Below are 16182 nucleotides of genomic sequence, written 5' to 3'. Positions count from 1 at the left end.
AGAGAGAGAGAGAGAGAGAGAGAGAGAGAGAGAGAGAGAGAGAGCGACAGAGAGAGAGAGAGAGACAGAGAGAGAGAGAGACAGAGAGAGAGAGACAGAGACAGAGACAGAGAGACAGAGAGAGACAGAGACAGAGAGAGTGAGAGAAAGCTTTCTAAACAAATTACATTTTAGAGGAAATATTTAATCTATTTAAAATAGTGAGCTTTTTAAAGAGCTTCAGAAAGTAACTAGGCAGAGAAACATAGGAAGACTATTTGTCTCTCTTTGTAACCCTAGCTCTTAGTACAGTGCCTGGAACATTGCAGAGAAGGGAAGGGGAAGAGAACAAGTATGTATTAAGAGCCTACTATGATATGAGCTGGCTACAGGCCATAGAGGACCTTAAGAAGCAGATAAGAGAAGTGGAGGAAAAAATGGGAAGAGAAATGAGAACAATGCAAGAAAATTACGAAGTGAGAGTCAACAGCCTGACTGAGGAAAATAATACCTTAAAAAATAGACTAACTCAAATGGCAAAAGAGGCTCAAAAAGGCAATGAGAAGAATGCCTTAAAAAGCCAAATTTGCCAGATGGAAAAAGAATCTCAAAAGCTCAATGAGGAGAATCATTGCTTCAGAATTAGATTGGAGCATATGGAAGCTAATGACTTGATGAGAAATCAAGATGCTGTTAAACAGATCCAAACAAATGAAAGAATAGAAAGCAATGTGAAATACCTCATGGGAAAAACCACTGACCTGGAAAATAGATCTAGGAGAGATAATTTAAAAATTATTGGACTAGGCGGCGTGGCAGACGCAGGCTGGGAAGGCGCGGCTGGCAGATGCAGGCCAGGAAGGGGCCTGATCAACTCGGAGGGCAAGTCTTTCCACCAACCACAAGGTCCACTACCAGGCCTATCACCAAAGGGCTGGGACTGGAAAGAGCAAGGTAAGAAGCAAATACAGGGGCCCCTGTCCTGGATAGCAAACACTCCTGGGGCTACCACTTCATAGCCCAGAAATTTTTTTTAAAAAGCCCCTTTCAGGACCTCCAAAGACGAGGATGACAGAGTGAACCCCACTTGCTCCAAACCCCCCCTCTGACCCTGAAAACATAGTAACTCTTGCCCAGGGCAAAACCCTCTACAGTAAAGACTTGGGATCCTAGAGGTAGGGTGTGGCTAGGACCCTGCCTCAAAATGGGTAGAAAGCAGACTACAAAGACAAAGACTCTGGAGTCCTACTATCCTCAGAGGGAGGAACCAACCTCAGAGGGAGACAATGTGGACTCCACACCCAAAGCTGAAACTTCAACAGGGAATGGGTCCCAAGCACAGAAGGCTCTCCTAGATGATATCAAAAGGAACTTTGAAAACAAAATGAGAGAGATAGAAGACAAAATGAATAATTCTCTCAAAACAAAAATAGCAGAATTAGAAAAACATTATAATGAGGAAAACATCTCTCTAAAAAGAAAAGTGTATGATATGGAAAAGGAGCTTCAAAAATTAACCAAGGAAAATGATTTGCTAAAGACCAGAATTAACCAAATGGAAACAAATAACTCTATGAAAAACCAAGAATTAGCCAAGCAAAACAACAAAAATGAAAAATTAGAAAAAGAGGTAAAATACCTCAAAGAAAAAATAACTGACCTGGAAAACAGATCCAGGAGAGATAATCTGAGAATCATAGGCCTACCAGAAAATTATGATGAAAAAATGAGCCTGGACAACATTCTCCAAGAGCTCGTTAAGGAAAACTGCCCTGAGATACTAGAACCTGAGGGTAAAACAGAAATCGAGAGAATCCACCAGACACCTGCTGTAAGAGATCCCAAACTGAAAAATCCTCGAAATGTTGTGGCCAAACTCCAGAACTACCAGATAAAAGAGAAAATACTTCAAGCGGCCAGAAAGAAACAATTCAAATATTGAGGGTCCACAGTGAGGATTGCACAGGATTTGTCAGCCTCTACACTGAAAGATAGGAGGCAGTGGAATACAATTTTCTGAAAGGCAAAAGAGCTTGGGTTACAACCAAGGATCACATACCCAGCAAGACTGAGCATATTCTTCCAGGCAAAGAGATGGTCATTCAATGATATAACAGAGTTCCAGACCTTCTTGATAAAAAAGCCAGAACTCAATGGAAAATTCAACCTCCAATTACAAGATGCAACAGTGACTTAGAAAGATAAACAAGGAGAACACACACACACACACACACTGCTATTTGATAAGAGCAAACTGGTTATAGACAAGTAGAGGGTATGACTATAAAATACACAAAATGACGATTTTTTAAAAATCTTGTTAAGGGCTACAAAGGGACTGCAATGGAAGAAAGGGAATGGTTGAAGTGGAAAAGGGTAAATTATGCCACTCATAAGAGGCAGAAAAACTGTATAGCAGAGCAAAAAAAGGGAGGGAGTTGGGAAGCATATGAGCTTTTCCCTCATTGGTTCTGGTACAAGGAGGGAATAACAACCAGTTAAGCATAGGACTCTATGGAGAAGAAACACAAAAAGTATCATTTTAGAAGGAAAGAGAGGAGGGAGAAGAGCTTTGCATGAGATTTGTTCCTGTCACTCTTGATGCGAAGAAGAAATAGCATACTTCATTAAGTATAACAATATCCTACAGGCAGTAGGAGGGGGAAAGGGTTATGGAAGGGGGGTGGGAGTGGTTGGTAGGGAGGGAAGTAGTAAGGGGAAAGGAGAGGAAAAGGGATGGGGGCCGAAAAGGGAACACTGAGGGAGGCGGTGGTCAAAAGGAAAACTATTAAGGGGGGGAAGGGAGAAGGGAGGGAAAATATGAACATTAACAGGGGCAGGAATAGGATGGGGGGAAAGAAACAGATAACAATCATAACTGTAAATGTGAATGGAATGAACTCTCCCATAAAATGGAGATGGATAGCAGAATGGATTAGAAATCATAATCCTACAATATGCTGTTTACAAGAAACACATCTGAAACAGAGGGATACACACAAGGTAAAGGTAAAAGGATGGAATAAAATATATCATGCCTCAGCTAAAGTAAAAAAAAGCAGGGGTAGCAATCCTTATCTCTGATAAAGCAAATGCAAAAATTGACCTAATTAAAAGAGATAAGGAAGGAAACTATATCCTGTTAAAAGGCACCATCGAGAATGAAGCAATATCACTACTTAACATATATGCACCAAGTGATGTAGCATCCAAATTCCTAGAGGTGAAGGTAAAGGAATTAGAGGAAGAAATAGATAGCAAAACTATACTAGTGGGAGACCTTAATCTCCCTTTCTCTGAACTTGATAAATCCAACCTCAAAATAAACAAGAAAGAAGTTAAGGAGGTGAACAGGATTTTAGAGAGGATAGGTATGATAGATCTCTGGAGAAAACTGAATGGGGATAAAAAGGAATATACTTTCTTCTCAGCGGTTCATGGCACATACTAAAAAATTGACCATGTTCTAGGGCATAAAAACCTCACAATTCTATGCAGTAAGGCAGAAATATTAAATGCATCCTTCTCAGATCATGATGCAATAAAAATTATATGCAATAAAGGGCCAGGGAAAGACAGACTAAAAACTAATTGGAAATTAAACAATTTAATCCTAAAGAATGCGTGGGTCAAACAAGAAATTATAGAAACAATCAGTAATTTCATTCAAGAGAATGATAATAATGAGACAACATACCAAAATCTGTGGGATGCATTAAAGGCAGTTCTTAGGGGAAGTGTTATATCCCTGAGTGCATACGTGATTAAATTAGAGAAAAGGGAGCTCAACAAATTGGGCATGCAATTAAAAAACCTAGAAAATGAACAAATTCAAAATCCCCAATTAAATACTAAATTAGAAATATTGAAGACAAAAGGAGAGATTAATAAAATTGAAATTAAGAAAACTATTGTACTAATAAATAAAACCAAAAGCTGGTTTTATGAAAAAACCAACAAAATCGATAGACCCTTAGTCAATATGATAAAAAAAAAAAGAAAGAAGAAAACCAAATTATGAGTATCAAAAATGAAAAGGGTGAATCTACATCCAATGAAGAGGAAATCAAAACAATAATTAGGAATTATTTTCCCCAATTGTATGTACATAAATTTGACAATCTTAGGGAAATGGATGAATATTTAGAAACATACAAGTTGCCCAGATTAACTGAAGAGGAAGTAAATTATTTAAATAATCCCATCTCAGAAAAAGAAATTGAACAAGCCATCAGTCAGCTCCCTAGGAAAAAATCTCCAGGGCCAGATGGATTCACTAGTGAATTCTATCAAACATTTAAAGAACAATTGATTCCAATACTCTACAAACTATTTGGGAAAATTAGTGAAGAAGGAGTCATACCAAATTCTTTTTATGACACAAATATGGTACTGATACCTAAATCAGGAAGAGATAAAACAGAGAAAGAAAATTATAGACCAATCTCCCTCATGAATACAGATGCAAAAATTCTAAATAAAATACTAGCCAAAAGACTACAACAACTTATCTCAAAAATAATGCACTTTGATCAGGTAGGATTTATTCCAGGAATGCAAGGATGGTTTAATATTAGGAAAACCATCAGTATAATTGATCATATAAACAATAAAACTAGCAGAAACCACATGATCATCTCAATAGATGCAGAAAAGGCTTTTGACAAAATAAAACATCCATTCCTATTAAAAACATTAGAAAGTATAGGAATAAATGGAGCCTTCCTTAAAATAATAGGTAGCATCTATTTAAAGCCATCAGCAAGTATTATATCTAATGGGGAGAAGCTGGAAGCATTTCCCATAAGATCAGGGGTGAAACAAGGGTGTCCACTATCACCCCTCTTATTCAATCTGGTACTAGAAATGTTAGCAGTAGCAATTAGAGAAGAAAAGGAAATCAAAGGAATCAAGTTAGGCAAAGAAGAGACCAAGCTATCACTCTTCGCAGATGATATGATGATATACTTAGAGAATCCTAGAGAATCAAGTAAAAAACTGCTTGAGACAATAAATAAATTTGGCAAAGTTGCAGGATATAAAATAAACCCACATAAATCCTCGGCATTCCTATATATTTCCAATGAAATTCAACAGCAAGAAGTAAAAAGAGAAATCCCATTTAAAGTTACTGTAGACATTATAAAATATTTGGGAATCTACCTGCCAAAACAAACCCAGGACCTGTATGATCATAACTACAAAACACTTTTCACACAAATAAAGTCAGATCTAACTAATTGGAAAAATATCAATTGCTCATGGCTGGGTTGAGCTAATATAATAAAAATGACAATTTTACCTAAATTAAATTATATATTTAGTGCCATACCAATTAATTTACCAAAAAACTACTTTATAGAGTTAGAAAAAATAGTAACAAAATTCATTTGGAAGAATAAACAGTCCAGAATATCAAGGGAATTAATGAAAAGAAATGCTAGGGAAGGTGGACTAGCTTTACCAGATTTCAATCTGTACTATAAAGCAGCAGTCATCAAAACTACTTGGTACTGGCTGAGGAATAGAGGAGTGGATCAATGGAATAGATTAGGCACACGAGATTCAGAAGTCAATGACTATAGTAATGTATTGTTTGATAAACCTCCAGACCCTGGTTTTTGGGATAAGAACTCACTATTTGACAAAAACTGCTGGGAAAACTGGAATATGGCATGGCAGAAACTGGGCATAGACCATTATCTAACACCATATACTAAAATCAACTCTAAATGGGTTCATGCTCTAGGTTTAAAGGTTGATACTGTAAGCATTCTCCTAAAACAAGGAATAGTTTACCTATCAGCCTTGTGGAGAGGGAAAGACTTTATGACTAAACAAGAATTAGAGAACATTACAAAATGTAAAATGGATAATTTTGACTACATGAAATTGAAAAGTTTCTGTACAAACAAAGCCAATGTAACCAAGATTAAGAGGGAGGTGGGAAATTGGGAAAGAATCTTTACAACCTATGTCTCTGACAAAGGACTCATTTATAAAATATACAGAGAACTGAGTAAAATTTATAAGAATACAAGTCATTCCCCAATTGATAAATGGTCAAAGGATATGAACAGGCAGTTTTCAGAGAAAGAAATTAAAGCTATCTATAAGCACATGAAGAAATGATCTAATTCACTATTGATTAGAGAAATGCAAATCAAAACAACTCTGAGGTACCACATCTCACCAGTCAGATTGGCTAAGATGACAAAATAGGAAAATGACAAATGCTGGAGAGGATGTGGGCAAACTGGAACACTAATGCATTGTTGGTGGAGTTGTGAACTGATCCAGCCTTTTTGGAGAGCAATCTGGAATTATGCCCAAAGGGCTATAAATACTTTCATACCCTTTGATCCAGCAATACCACTCCTAGGGTTATATCCCAAAGAGATCATAGAAATGGGAGAAAGACCCATATGTACAAAAATGTTTATAGCAGCTCTTTTTGTGGTGGCAAAGAATTGGAAATTAAGGGGGTGCCCATCAATTGGGGAATGGCTGAGCAAGTTGTGGTATATGCATGTTATGGAATACTATTGTGCTATAAGAAACAAGGAGCAGGCAGTCTTCATATTTACCTGGAGAGGCTTAAAAGAACTGATGCTGAGTGAGAAGAGTAGAACCAGGAGAAATTTGTACACAATTACAGACACAACATATGTGTGATGACCAACCTTGATAGACTGGACTCTTCTCAGCAATGCAGTGATATAAATCAATCCCAAAAGATGCATGATGGAGAGAAAAATGTGCATCCAGAGAAAGAACTAAGTTTATATCCAGGTGGAAGCAAAATACCTGATCTTTTTCATTCTCTTATTTGGTTTTATGTCCTCTTTACCATTTTTCATTCCAGCTGGTACAATCTGTCCTTATAACCTGACCAATGTATAATGTGAAAGTATTTACAGATCCAATACTTGACTATAAGCCGCCATGGGTGGGGGGGAGGGGAAGGAGGGGGACAAAATGTGAAATTCAAGGAATTGTGGAATTGAATCCTGTAAACTAAAAGGAAACAAATTAATCAATAAAAAAGAAAAAATAAATAAATAAATTATTGGACTACCTGAAAGCCATGATTAAAGTAAGAACCTAGAAATCATCCTCCAGGACGTTCTCAAAGAAAACTGCCCTGATGTTTTAGAACCAGAGGACAAAATAGAGGTTGAAAGAATCCACCCATTACCTCCTGAAAAAGATTTCCAGAATTCCCAGATTAAGGAGAGAATATTACAAGCAGCCAGGAAGAAACAATTTCTTTATTTTTTTTAATTGAGCAATCAGGGTTAAGTAACTTGCTCAAGGTTACACGGCCAGTTATTTCTGGGTGCGGTGCTGAGTGTCTGAGCCCGGGATTCGATCTCCAGGTCGTCCCAACACTGGAGTGCTCTTACTCGCTGAGTCATCTGGCCACCCCTAAGCAATTGGGGTTAAGTAACTTGCTCAAGGTTACACGGCCAGGTGTTTCTGGGTGGTTGCTAAGTGTCTGAGCCCGGGATTCGATCTCCAGGTCTTCTCAACACTGGAGCCGGTGCTCTTACTCGCTGTGCTACCTGGCCGCCCCTGGAAGAAACAATTTCAATATTGTGGAAACAAAATCACTATTACCCAGGATCTGGAAGCTTCTACACTGAGGGATCAAAGGGCTTGGAATATGATATTCCAGAGGTCAAAGGAGCTGGGATTAAAACCAAGAATCACCTACCCAGCAAAACTGAGTATCATGTTTCAGGGGAAAATGTGGTCATTCAGTGGAATAGAGGACTTTTTTGCTGAAAAAACCAGAGTTGAATAGAAAATTTGACATTCAGATACAAGAAGCAAGAGATGCATGAGAAGGTAAACAGGGAAAAGAAATCATAAGGAATTTATCAAAGTTGAACTATTAACATTCCTACATGGAAAAACAATCATTGTAACTTATGAAACTTTTCTTAGTAGTTGAAGGGATTAGAAATTTATATGATATACATATATATATGTCTATATATGAGGGTATATGGGCATATGAATACATATGTGAATGTGTGTATACATGTTTACAAGTATACATAGATAGAGGGCACAGGACCAATTTAACAGGAAGGGATGATACTTAAAAGGTAAAATTAAGAGGTGAGAGAGGAATATAATGAGAGGAGATGGGGAGAGACAGAAGGGGGTAAACTATCTCATACAGAAGAGGCAAGGGAAAATGGTTACAATGGAGGGGAAGAATAGGAAGGCAAAAGGGAATGGGTCAACCTTATTCCCATTGAATTTGGCTTGAGGAGGGAATGAAATACACACTAAATAGGGTATCTCACCCTCCAGGAGAGTAGAGGGGGAAGGGGATGAGAGGGGGATGATGGAAGAGAGGGCAGGCTGGGGGGAGGGAAGTTGGAAGCACCCACTTTTGAAAAGGGATGGGATCAAAGTAGAGAATAGAACAAGTGGGAGGTGGGATAGGAGGGAGGGAAATATAGTCAGTCTTTTATAATATAACTTATTATAATATAAGTTATAATATAACAATAACTATGTTATTGTTTTACATTAGCCACACATGTATAATCTATACTGAACTGCTTATCTTCCCAGTAAGGGTGGGTGACAAGGGAGGAAAGGAATGAATCTGGAATTCAAAGTTTTAAAATCAAATATTTAAATATATACTATTACTAATACTATTTTCCATGTAATTGGGAAATAAAATATACAGGCACTGGGGCATAGAGATCCACTGGAAAAGTCGAAAGGGGTATGGGAGAAAATATGGGAGAGAGCAGATTGGAGGAGGGGATATCCTGTGGGACTGCTATTTTGGGGCGGTAGGTAGGGGGAAAACGGGGAGAAAATTTGTAACTCAAAATCTGGCGGAAATGAATGATGTAAATCAGATGTTTATAAAACATTTGAAAAATTAAAAAAAAACCTACTATGTACCAGGTAATATACTTAGTACTTTACAAATATTATCTCATTTGAGTCTAACAACCCTGGGAGGCAGGTATTATTGTAATCATTTTTGAGGAAACTGAGGCAGGCAGAAGTTAAATGCTTTTCATGGGTAGCAGAGCTAGTAAGTGTCTGAAGCTAGATTCCCGACTCCAGGCTTGGTGCTCTATACACTTTGCCACCAACTAGCTACTTATCTAGATGAAATTCTTAAAAATCTCTGTATCAAGAAAAATTTTCAGCCTGAAACATAGAAGACCTTGAGACAACTTTCCTTTCTTTGGTGTAGTAGGAGACCATGTCTTCCCATGCACATGCAAACCTCTCTGAATATCAGGCCTTCTAGTGCTTCAGGAATCAGATTCCTAGCCCTCTCCTGGAAGTAAACTTTTAAAAGGAAAAAAGAAGCATTTTTGATGGGTAGGATTGAGGTTAATGAACAGATCTTTTGAGATAGAACAGAGCTGTTCTGTTTAGCTAAGAAGCAAGGCATGGTGCAGTGGATGGAATATTGGAGTTGGAATGAAGAAAACCTTATTGAAATCTGGCCTATGATAACTTCCTAGCTGTGTGACTTTGATGATTTCTCTAAGACTCAGTTTCCTCACCTGTAAAATGGTAACCGCTACCTCACAGGATTGTCGAGATATTCTGAAGAGAAAATCTATATGTGGGCCTCTGAACCTTTCTCTTGTAATAAATCAAGTCATTACCAATATCACATGGAGCTTTTAATTATTGGTTAACTTTAAAAGTGCTACATAAAAGTCAATTATCACCATTCCTAGAGCTGTACAGTTCCTGATTTGTAACAGCACTCCAATGACAGATTTAAGGAAGAATTATGAAAAGATTACATTGCATTTACTCTGAATTTTGTATTTTCTTATAATTGGACATCTTGTCCCTCTCCCCACAACAAATGATAAGCTCCTTTTGAGCAGGGTTTGTTTTTGAGCTTGGAGTTTAGGGTCATGGTTTTGGTCTTTGTGTCTATCTCCAGAGCCCAGCGCAGGGCTTAACACATAGCAGTAGGTGCCTAGCAAACGCTTGTTGATTGATTTTTTAGAAAGGATGCTCAAATCTCTTCAATGAGAATTCTGCCAAAGTATTAGGTTTCTCAGGCCAGGTCATGTTAGCGTCTGGCTAGAACAGGTATTTGAGCCAAATATAGCAAAGGGGAGAGAACACAGGTGGTTGTGTTTAAACCTCATTCCTCTTACTTATTACCTAAAGAACTTCAAATGAGTCAGACCCACTCTCTGGTTATTAGTTTCTTTCTTTGCCAAATGAGGAATTTGGGATAAATGATCTCCTCTCCAGTTCTGTTTCTAGGATTCCAGGGACATTACTTCAGTCTACAGCATCCTTTGATGCCGCAGACGGTTTTAGAAGACAGAGAACTTTACTCTGGTCCAAGCTCTGGGGGTGGGGAAGGAAAGGGAAAGAGGAAGAAGGGAAGGAGAAGGGGAGGGGGGAGAGAGAAAGACAGAGAGACAGAGAGAGACAGAGAGGAGACAGAGAATAGTCAACTAGGATTTATTAAGGACTTACTGTGTACAAGAAACTATATCAAGCACTAGGGAAAGGAACAGAAGAAAGAAAAAAGAAAGGAGAGGAAAAGAAAGGAAAGAAAGAGAAAAGAAAGGAAAAAACAAACTAGATCCATTGCCCCTATTCTCAAGAAGCCTACATTCATATGTGTGTATATGTGTGGTAGACAGACACACAGACAGAAAATTGTCACTGTAGATTAAAAATTTTGTTCAAGCACTGATTCAGAATAGAATGAATACTTGACTTTGGTATAGACTCAGCACAATTATTTATAGTTTGTTACATTGTGAAGATGCCAAAATCTACCTAAACTTAGAGCCAACAGGGACCTGAGAGGCCCCCTAGTTCAACCCCCCCTTTACAAAGAATGAAAAGGAGCCCCAAAGAAAGGAAGTAATCTGCCCAAGATTAATAAGAGGGCAGTGGGGCTTCTAGGTGGTGCAGTGAATAGAGCACCAACCCTGGAGTCAGGAGGACCTGAGTTCCAATCAGGCCTCAGGCACTTAACACCAAAAAAAAAATAAAACCTAGCCATGTGACCTTGGGCAAATCACTTAACCCCAATTGCCCTACCTTCCCCCCTCCAAAAAGCAAAAAGAAGAAGAAGGAAGACAGAAGGCCTCTGGTTCAGAGGCATTGAGGTAGCACAGTGTATCCTGGACAGAGTACTGGACCTGGAGTCAGGAAGACCTGAGTTCAAATCTCACCCTAGTCACTTACTACTGAAGGATTCAGGGCAAGTCCCTTAACTTCTGTCTGTCTCAGTTTCCTTATCTGTAACATAATAACGGCACCTACCTTTCAGAGTTGTATGGAGGAATAAATTAAGACAATATTTGTATAGTGCTTCGCAAACCTTAAAGTGCTATATAAAATGCTAGCTAGCTCAAGGATCTGGCCTAGAATGACAGGGAGAATCTTACCTTGCCATTACCACTAAGAGAAAGTAGGAACATACCAAAGGCAAAACTTTCATCTTCTGCCTGGAGAGGCCCTGTGCAGCAGGGCTTTAACTCTCTCCAACTGAAAAAGCCAGTATTTCTAGGCTTCTCTCAAAGAGTACTTTATAAAGGTCTTATGTAGGAAGCAACTTTCTCTCCTCTTCAGGGGACCCTTGGGATGCCTTTCCACACAAAGGTCCTACGCAGCAGAACTTTGACCAGCAGGCCTCCAGAAGAGAGAATACAAAAGTGTTAACTTACCAGTGAATCTGAAGTTTCTTCAGAAGTTGGTGACACTGGTGAATTCGTCTTTCCTTCTTGGATGCAAGGTTTTACAAATATAATGTAGGGTTTGAACTCGGGGGTCCTCAGCTGTTTCAGTGCCTGGGAAAGGGAAATGGGGAAGGGAGGAAGGGCTATGATTACAAAGCAGTATTTCTTAACCTCTTTCACAGAGCACCACCTTGGTATCAGCACAAAGACAAAGACTTCATTCAACTCAGTAGACAAGGCAACAGCTTCCTGGTAGTGACATTTCTATCCCTCTTCAAACCTCTTTTCCCTCAGCAATAGGACTCTCAGAATCAGAGAGCTGAAAGGGAGCAAAAAGTCTGCTTTTGTTGGGGATTTTTAAGGAAGTTTCATTGGCTTTGGTCCTAGGTCTGTTGTTTTTTAAGGTTAAGTGACTTCCCCAGGGTCACAAAGTTAAGCTTTTGAGACCATATTTGAACTGAGGTCCTCCTGATTCCAGAGCTAGTGCTCTATCCAGCTGCCCTCTATGTTTATTTTAATGTGCTAGAGTATGTTTTCTGAAAACCCTAATGAATGTCTAATCATCAGGTAACAAAATACCAGTCATTATGGGATCAGAGATTTAGAGCTGGAAGGGGACTTGGAGGCCATTTGAGTCCAAGTTCCTCATTTTACTGATACACAGAAAGGTTAAGTGTGTGACCTTGGGCAGGTCACTTAACTTAGGTCTGTGCCTTGGTTTCCTAATACACAAAACTGGGATAATAATAGTACCTACTCCACAGGGTTGGATGAGATTTTATATGTAAAATGCTTTGCAAACCTTAAAGTACTTTATAAATGCTAGCTGCTATGAATTCTGACCTTTTAAGCACAAATTAGCCCTCTCCCTATGCCTCTTAATGGCCCCATAACCAAGAAATCCTTTGTTGATTTTTGTGTGTGCTCTACCAAGATGCCTCATTGTGACATTGAGTTGATCATGTGTTCTTAAAGGCAATGATAGTAAAGCAATGAGCTTTGGAAGATATTATCATGCTAGAAAGGCTTTGAGGATGGTCCTGGGGACAACTGTAATTGGACCAACCCAACTAAGTAAAGAGAAGTTCAGCATCTGTAGGATGGCCACCTGGTTGTGAATTCTTTGGCCTTGGTAATCCATGGAACAAAAGAAAATACAAAATGTCCCTCAGTTCTATACTCCCTATGCACCCTACACTCCAGTAACAGTAGCAGAGTGATGGAAAGGAGGACAGAGTATGCTAAAAAGGACACAGTCGTCAGACCAGCTTTAAACATTCACTTAGCTGCTAATATTTATAGGAGGATGTGAACATGTAGGATGGGGCAGGCACAGATGGGAAGAAACACCCACATCAGGGAGATCACATGAATATAAAACTTAATAAACTGTACCCTACTAATGCAGGACTTGTCACAAGACCAAAAAGTTCAACAAAGTACAACATAGATGTTAGCTATTTTTGCAATCATCATTGTGTTACCATCATCATCATTATCAACTTTGGATGACATTTTACTTTGTGCTTTTCCAAGAAGACAAGTTTTGCTAAAATCCATCCCCGCCAAAAGGAAAATTACTTGTGTTGGAGGGGCTGTGAGAAAATAGGCACACTAATGCACTTTGGTAGACCTGTGAATTGGTCTGGACATTCTGGAAAACAATTCAAATCCATGCCTGAAAAGTTATTAAACTGACCTATGGATATCACTACTGTGCCTATGCCTCAAAGAGATCAATAAAAAAAGAAAAGGACCTATATGTACAAAAGTATTCACAGCAGCTCTTTTTGAAGCAACTAAGAAGTAGAAACTAAGGGGGTCTATCAACTGGGGAATGGCTGAACAAATTATGGCATATGAATATATTAAGGTACTACTGTACCTTAAGAAAAGATGAAAAATAATAGTTTCAGAGAAATCTAGGAAGACATATGAATTGATGCAGAGTGAAGTGAGCAGTACCAGGAAAAAAATGTGTACAACAACATCACAACTAAAATTAACAACTATGAAAAACTTAAGATTGCTGACCAGTACAGTAACCAACTATGATTCCAAGGGGTCAGTGATGATACAGGATGCTGCTACCTCTTGACAGAGGGTGACGGACTCAAAATGCAAAATATGGTATATATTTCTGGATATGGTTAATGCGGGAATTCGTTTTGTTTGACTGTGTATATTTGTCATAAGAGTTTTGTTTTTCTATTTTCTTAATGGCGTTCATTGGTGAGGGAGAAAATAAATGCTAGTTAACTGATCTGGAGGAGTAAGTGAGGCTGGTGACCTTGCACAGCCCTCCCTCACTCAAATCAAAGTCAATGGCAAGTCATGTTATTTCCCTGATACCATGGTCCTCTTTGAAAATGAAGGATAAATGCAATCTTTGAATAGATTGAGCTGCCTGAATGGGGACCCAGCTAGTTGGGTACCTCAGCTCATCCTCTCCCTCTCCCTCTCCTTTTCCTCTCCAAAAGAAGGTAAATTTTGATGGCCAGAAGTTGCCCACTTAACTTGGGGTTTACTGGCTAGATTTCTTTCTTTTTCCATCTTTTCTTTCTTTCTTTCTTTCTTTCTTTCTTTCTTTCTTTCTTTCTTTCTTTCTTTCTTTCTTTCTTTCTTTCTTTCTTTCTTTCTTTCTTTCTTCCTTCCTTCCTTCCTTCCTTTCTTCCTTCCTTTCTTTTTTTCTTCCTTCCTTCCTTTCTTTCTAATAGATAGATAGATAGATAGATGGATGAATGAAATCCATAAGCATTTATTGAATACCTGCAATGCAGCAGATATTGGGTTAGGGTGTTGGAGACACAAAACCAAAAATGAAACAGTCCCTGCCTTCAAAAAGTTTACAAAAAAGGGCAAGAAGATGGGTAAATAAAAGAGCTAAATAAGATTTCCAGGGAAGCATGGCAGATTTTTAATCTAAGTATGAGAACAAACTGGTAAAATATGTATGCAGCTAGTTAGGGGTTTTTCTACAAATAACAGTACTAAATAAATATAAACGAATCTTGTTTATTCACCAAAGCAAAGGGTCTCTCCTTATAAATTCTTTGGTGGAAAAGGTTAAAATCTATGTGGGCTTAATAATAATAATAAAGTTGTATGCCTTTACACAGAACCTATAGCTTAGACCTTACATTAATTCTCCCTGCCAGTCCCCTAAAGGACAGATTCTTCCTATTTTACTGGCATCCCCAACTTTATACAATAAACATGTCTCAGTAAATTTGTAAAGTAAGGTGAATTCTGTTTTCCCATTGGTTTCTGTTTGAAATATATGTGTTCCTATGAGAAGGGGGAGGATATAGAAGAGACTGGGTCAAAATCTTGAAAGATGCCCTCAAGGAAGGAGCAAATATGGTGGCAAAAGCCATGAGATGGTGGATGTTCAGTGTCAACCATACTTCTGAAGCACCTTCTGTCTTTCCTTTCTTTTTTCTTCCTTCACCCTTCCTAGCCTAGGCATAACTAACCACTTGTGAACCTGAGACCAGTGACACAAAGTGTGTCCTCACAAATGGTGCTGGGGAGACCACAGTGGGGAGGAGAGGTGCTGGGGTTTATCTGCCATTGTGCCATCTGGTGCTTCCTGTTTTGACTAATTACTCTTAAGTGCTAAGTTGTTTCTCAAACTGCTAGAAAGGACTAGTGGCAGCCTCCACATTTGGGGGGCAGGGCTTTGGGGCCTCACTGCTGGGAAAAGCTGGCTGGTCTTGGAGTCAGAGGACCACAGTTCAAATTCTGGCTATGCCATTTATTACCTGTGCGACTTTGGGTAAATCACACAATAATATTTAAGCCTTGAGGCTTAACTCTTCATGTTGTTGTTTAGTTATGTCTGATTCTTCATGATCCCACTTGGGGTTTTCTTGGCAAAGGTACTAGCGTGGCTTGCCATTTCCTTCTCCAATTCATTTTGTAGATGCAGAAATTGAGGCAAACAGGGTTAAGTGACTTGCCCAGGGTCACACAGCTAGTAAGTGTGTGAGGCCTGATTTGAACTCAGGAAGATGAGTCTTTGGGAGTTGTTGGAGTTTACTTAGTAGAGTGGTGACATGGTTAGCCTTGCATTTTAGGAAAATCACTTTTCAGCTGTATGGATGAGAATGGACTGGAAAGGAGAAAGGCTTAAGGCAGGAAAAGAACAATCAGAGACTACTGTAATAGTACAGGTGAGAGGTGATAAGGGCCTGATCTAAGGTGGTGATTATATGAGTAATGGAAATAGATGTGAGATGTGTTGAGAAAGAAGGGAAAAGATTTGGCAACTGACTGGCTCTGTGGACATGGAGAGAGGATGAGCAGCTGAGGAGGACACATGTTGTGAGAGCCTAGGTGACTCAAAGGGTAGTGGGGCCCTGAATGATTATAAGAAAGTCTGGAAGAGGGGTGGTTTGGAGGGAACGATAATGGGATCTGGGTCCTAATCCATCCATGCCTACCCTTCCTATGTGAGTCCCTCTGCCCCTTACAAAATATA

The 16182-nt window shown here is 38.9% G+C and overlaps 1 protein-coding gene across 1 annotated transcript in view; it reads right to left on the bottom strand.

The window, feature by feature from the left end:
* The window catches only part of MPP3 (MAGUK p55 scaffold protein 3), a 60238-nt gene that overhangs the window by 11914 nt on the left and 32142 nt on the right, over positions 1–16182 (bottom strand). The window contains exon 18 of the mRNA XM_069067555.1: positions 11688–11810. Coding sequence (XP_068923656.1) covers positions 11688–11810 — 123 coding nt within the window. The remainder of the gene's footprint in view (positions 1–11687; positions 11811–16182) is intronic.

The sequence above is a fragment of the Petaurus breviceps genome, unplaced genomic scaffold (genome assembly GCF_028583685.1).
Source record: "Petaurus breviceps papuanus isolate PSGF00001 unplaced genomic scaffold, PetGlider_PUasm1.0 90750, whole genome shotgun sequence".
In the NCBI taxonomy this organism is placed as follows: Eukaryota; Metazoa; Chordata; class Mammalia; order Diprotodontia; family Petauridae; genus Petaurus; species Petaurus breviceps.
This window is presented reverse-complemented; position numbering and strand designations above follow the sequence as displayed.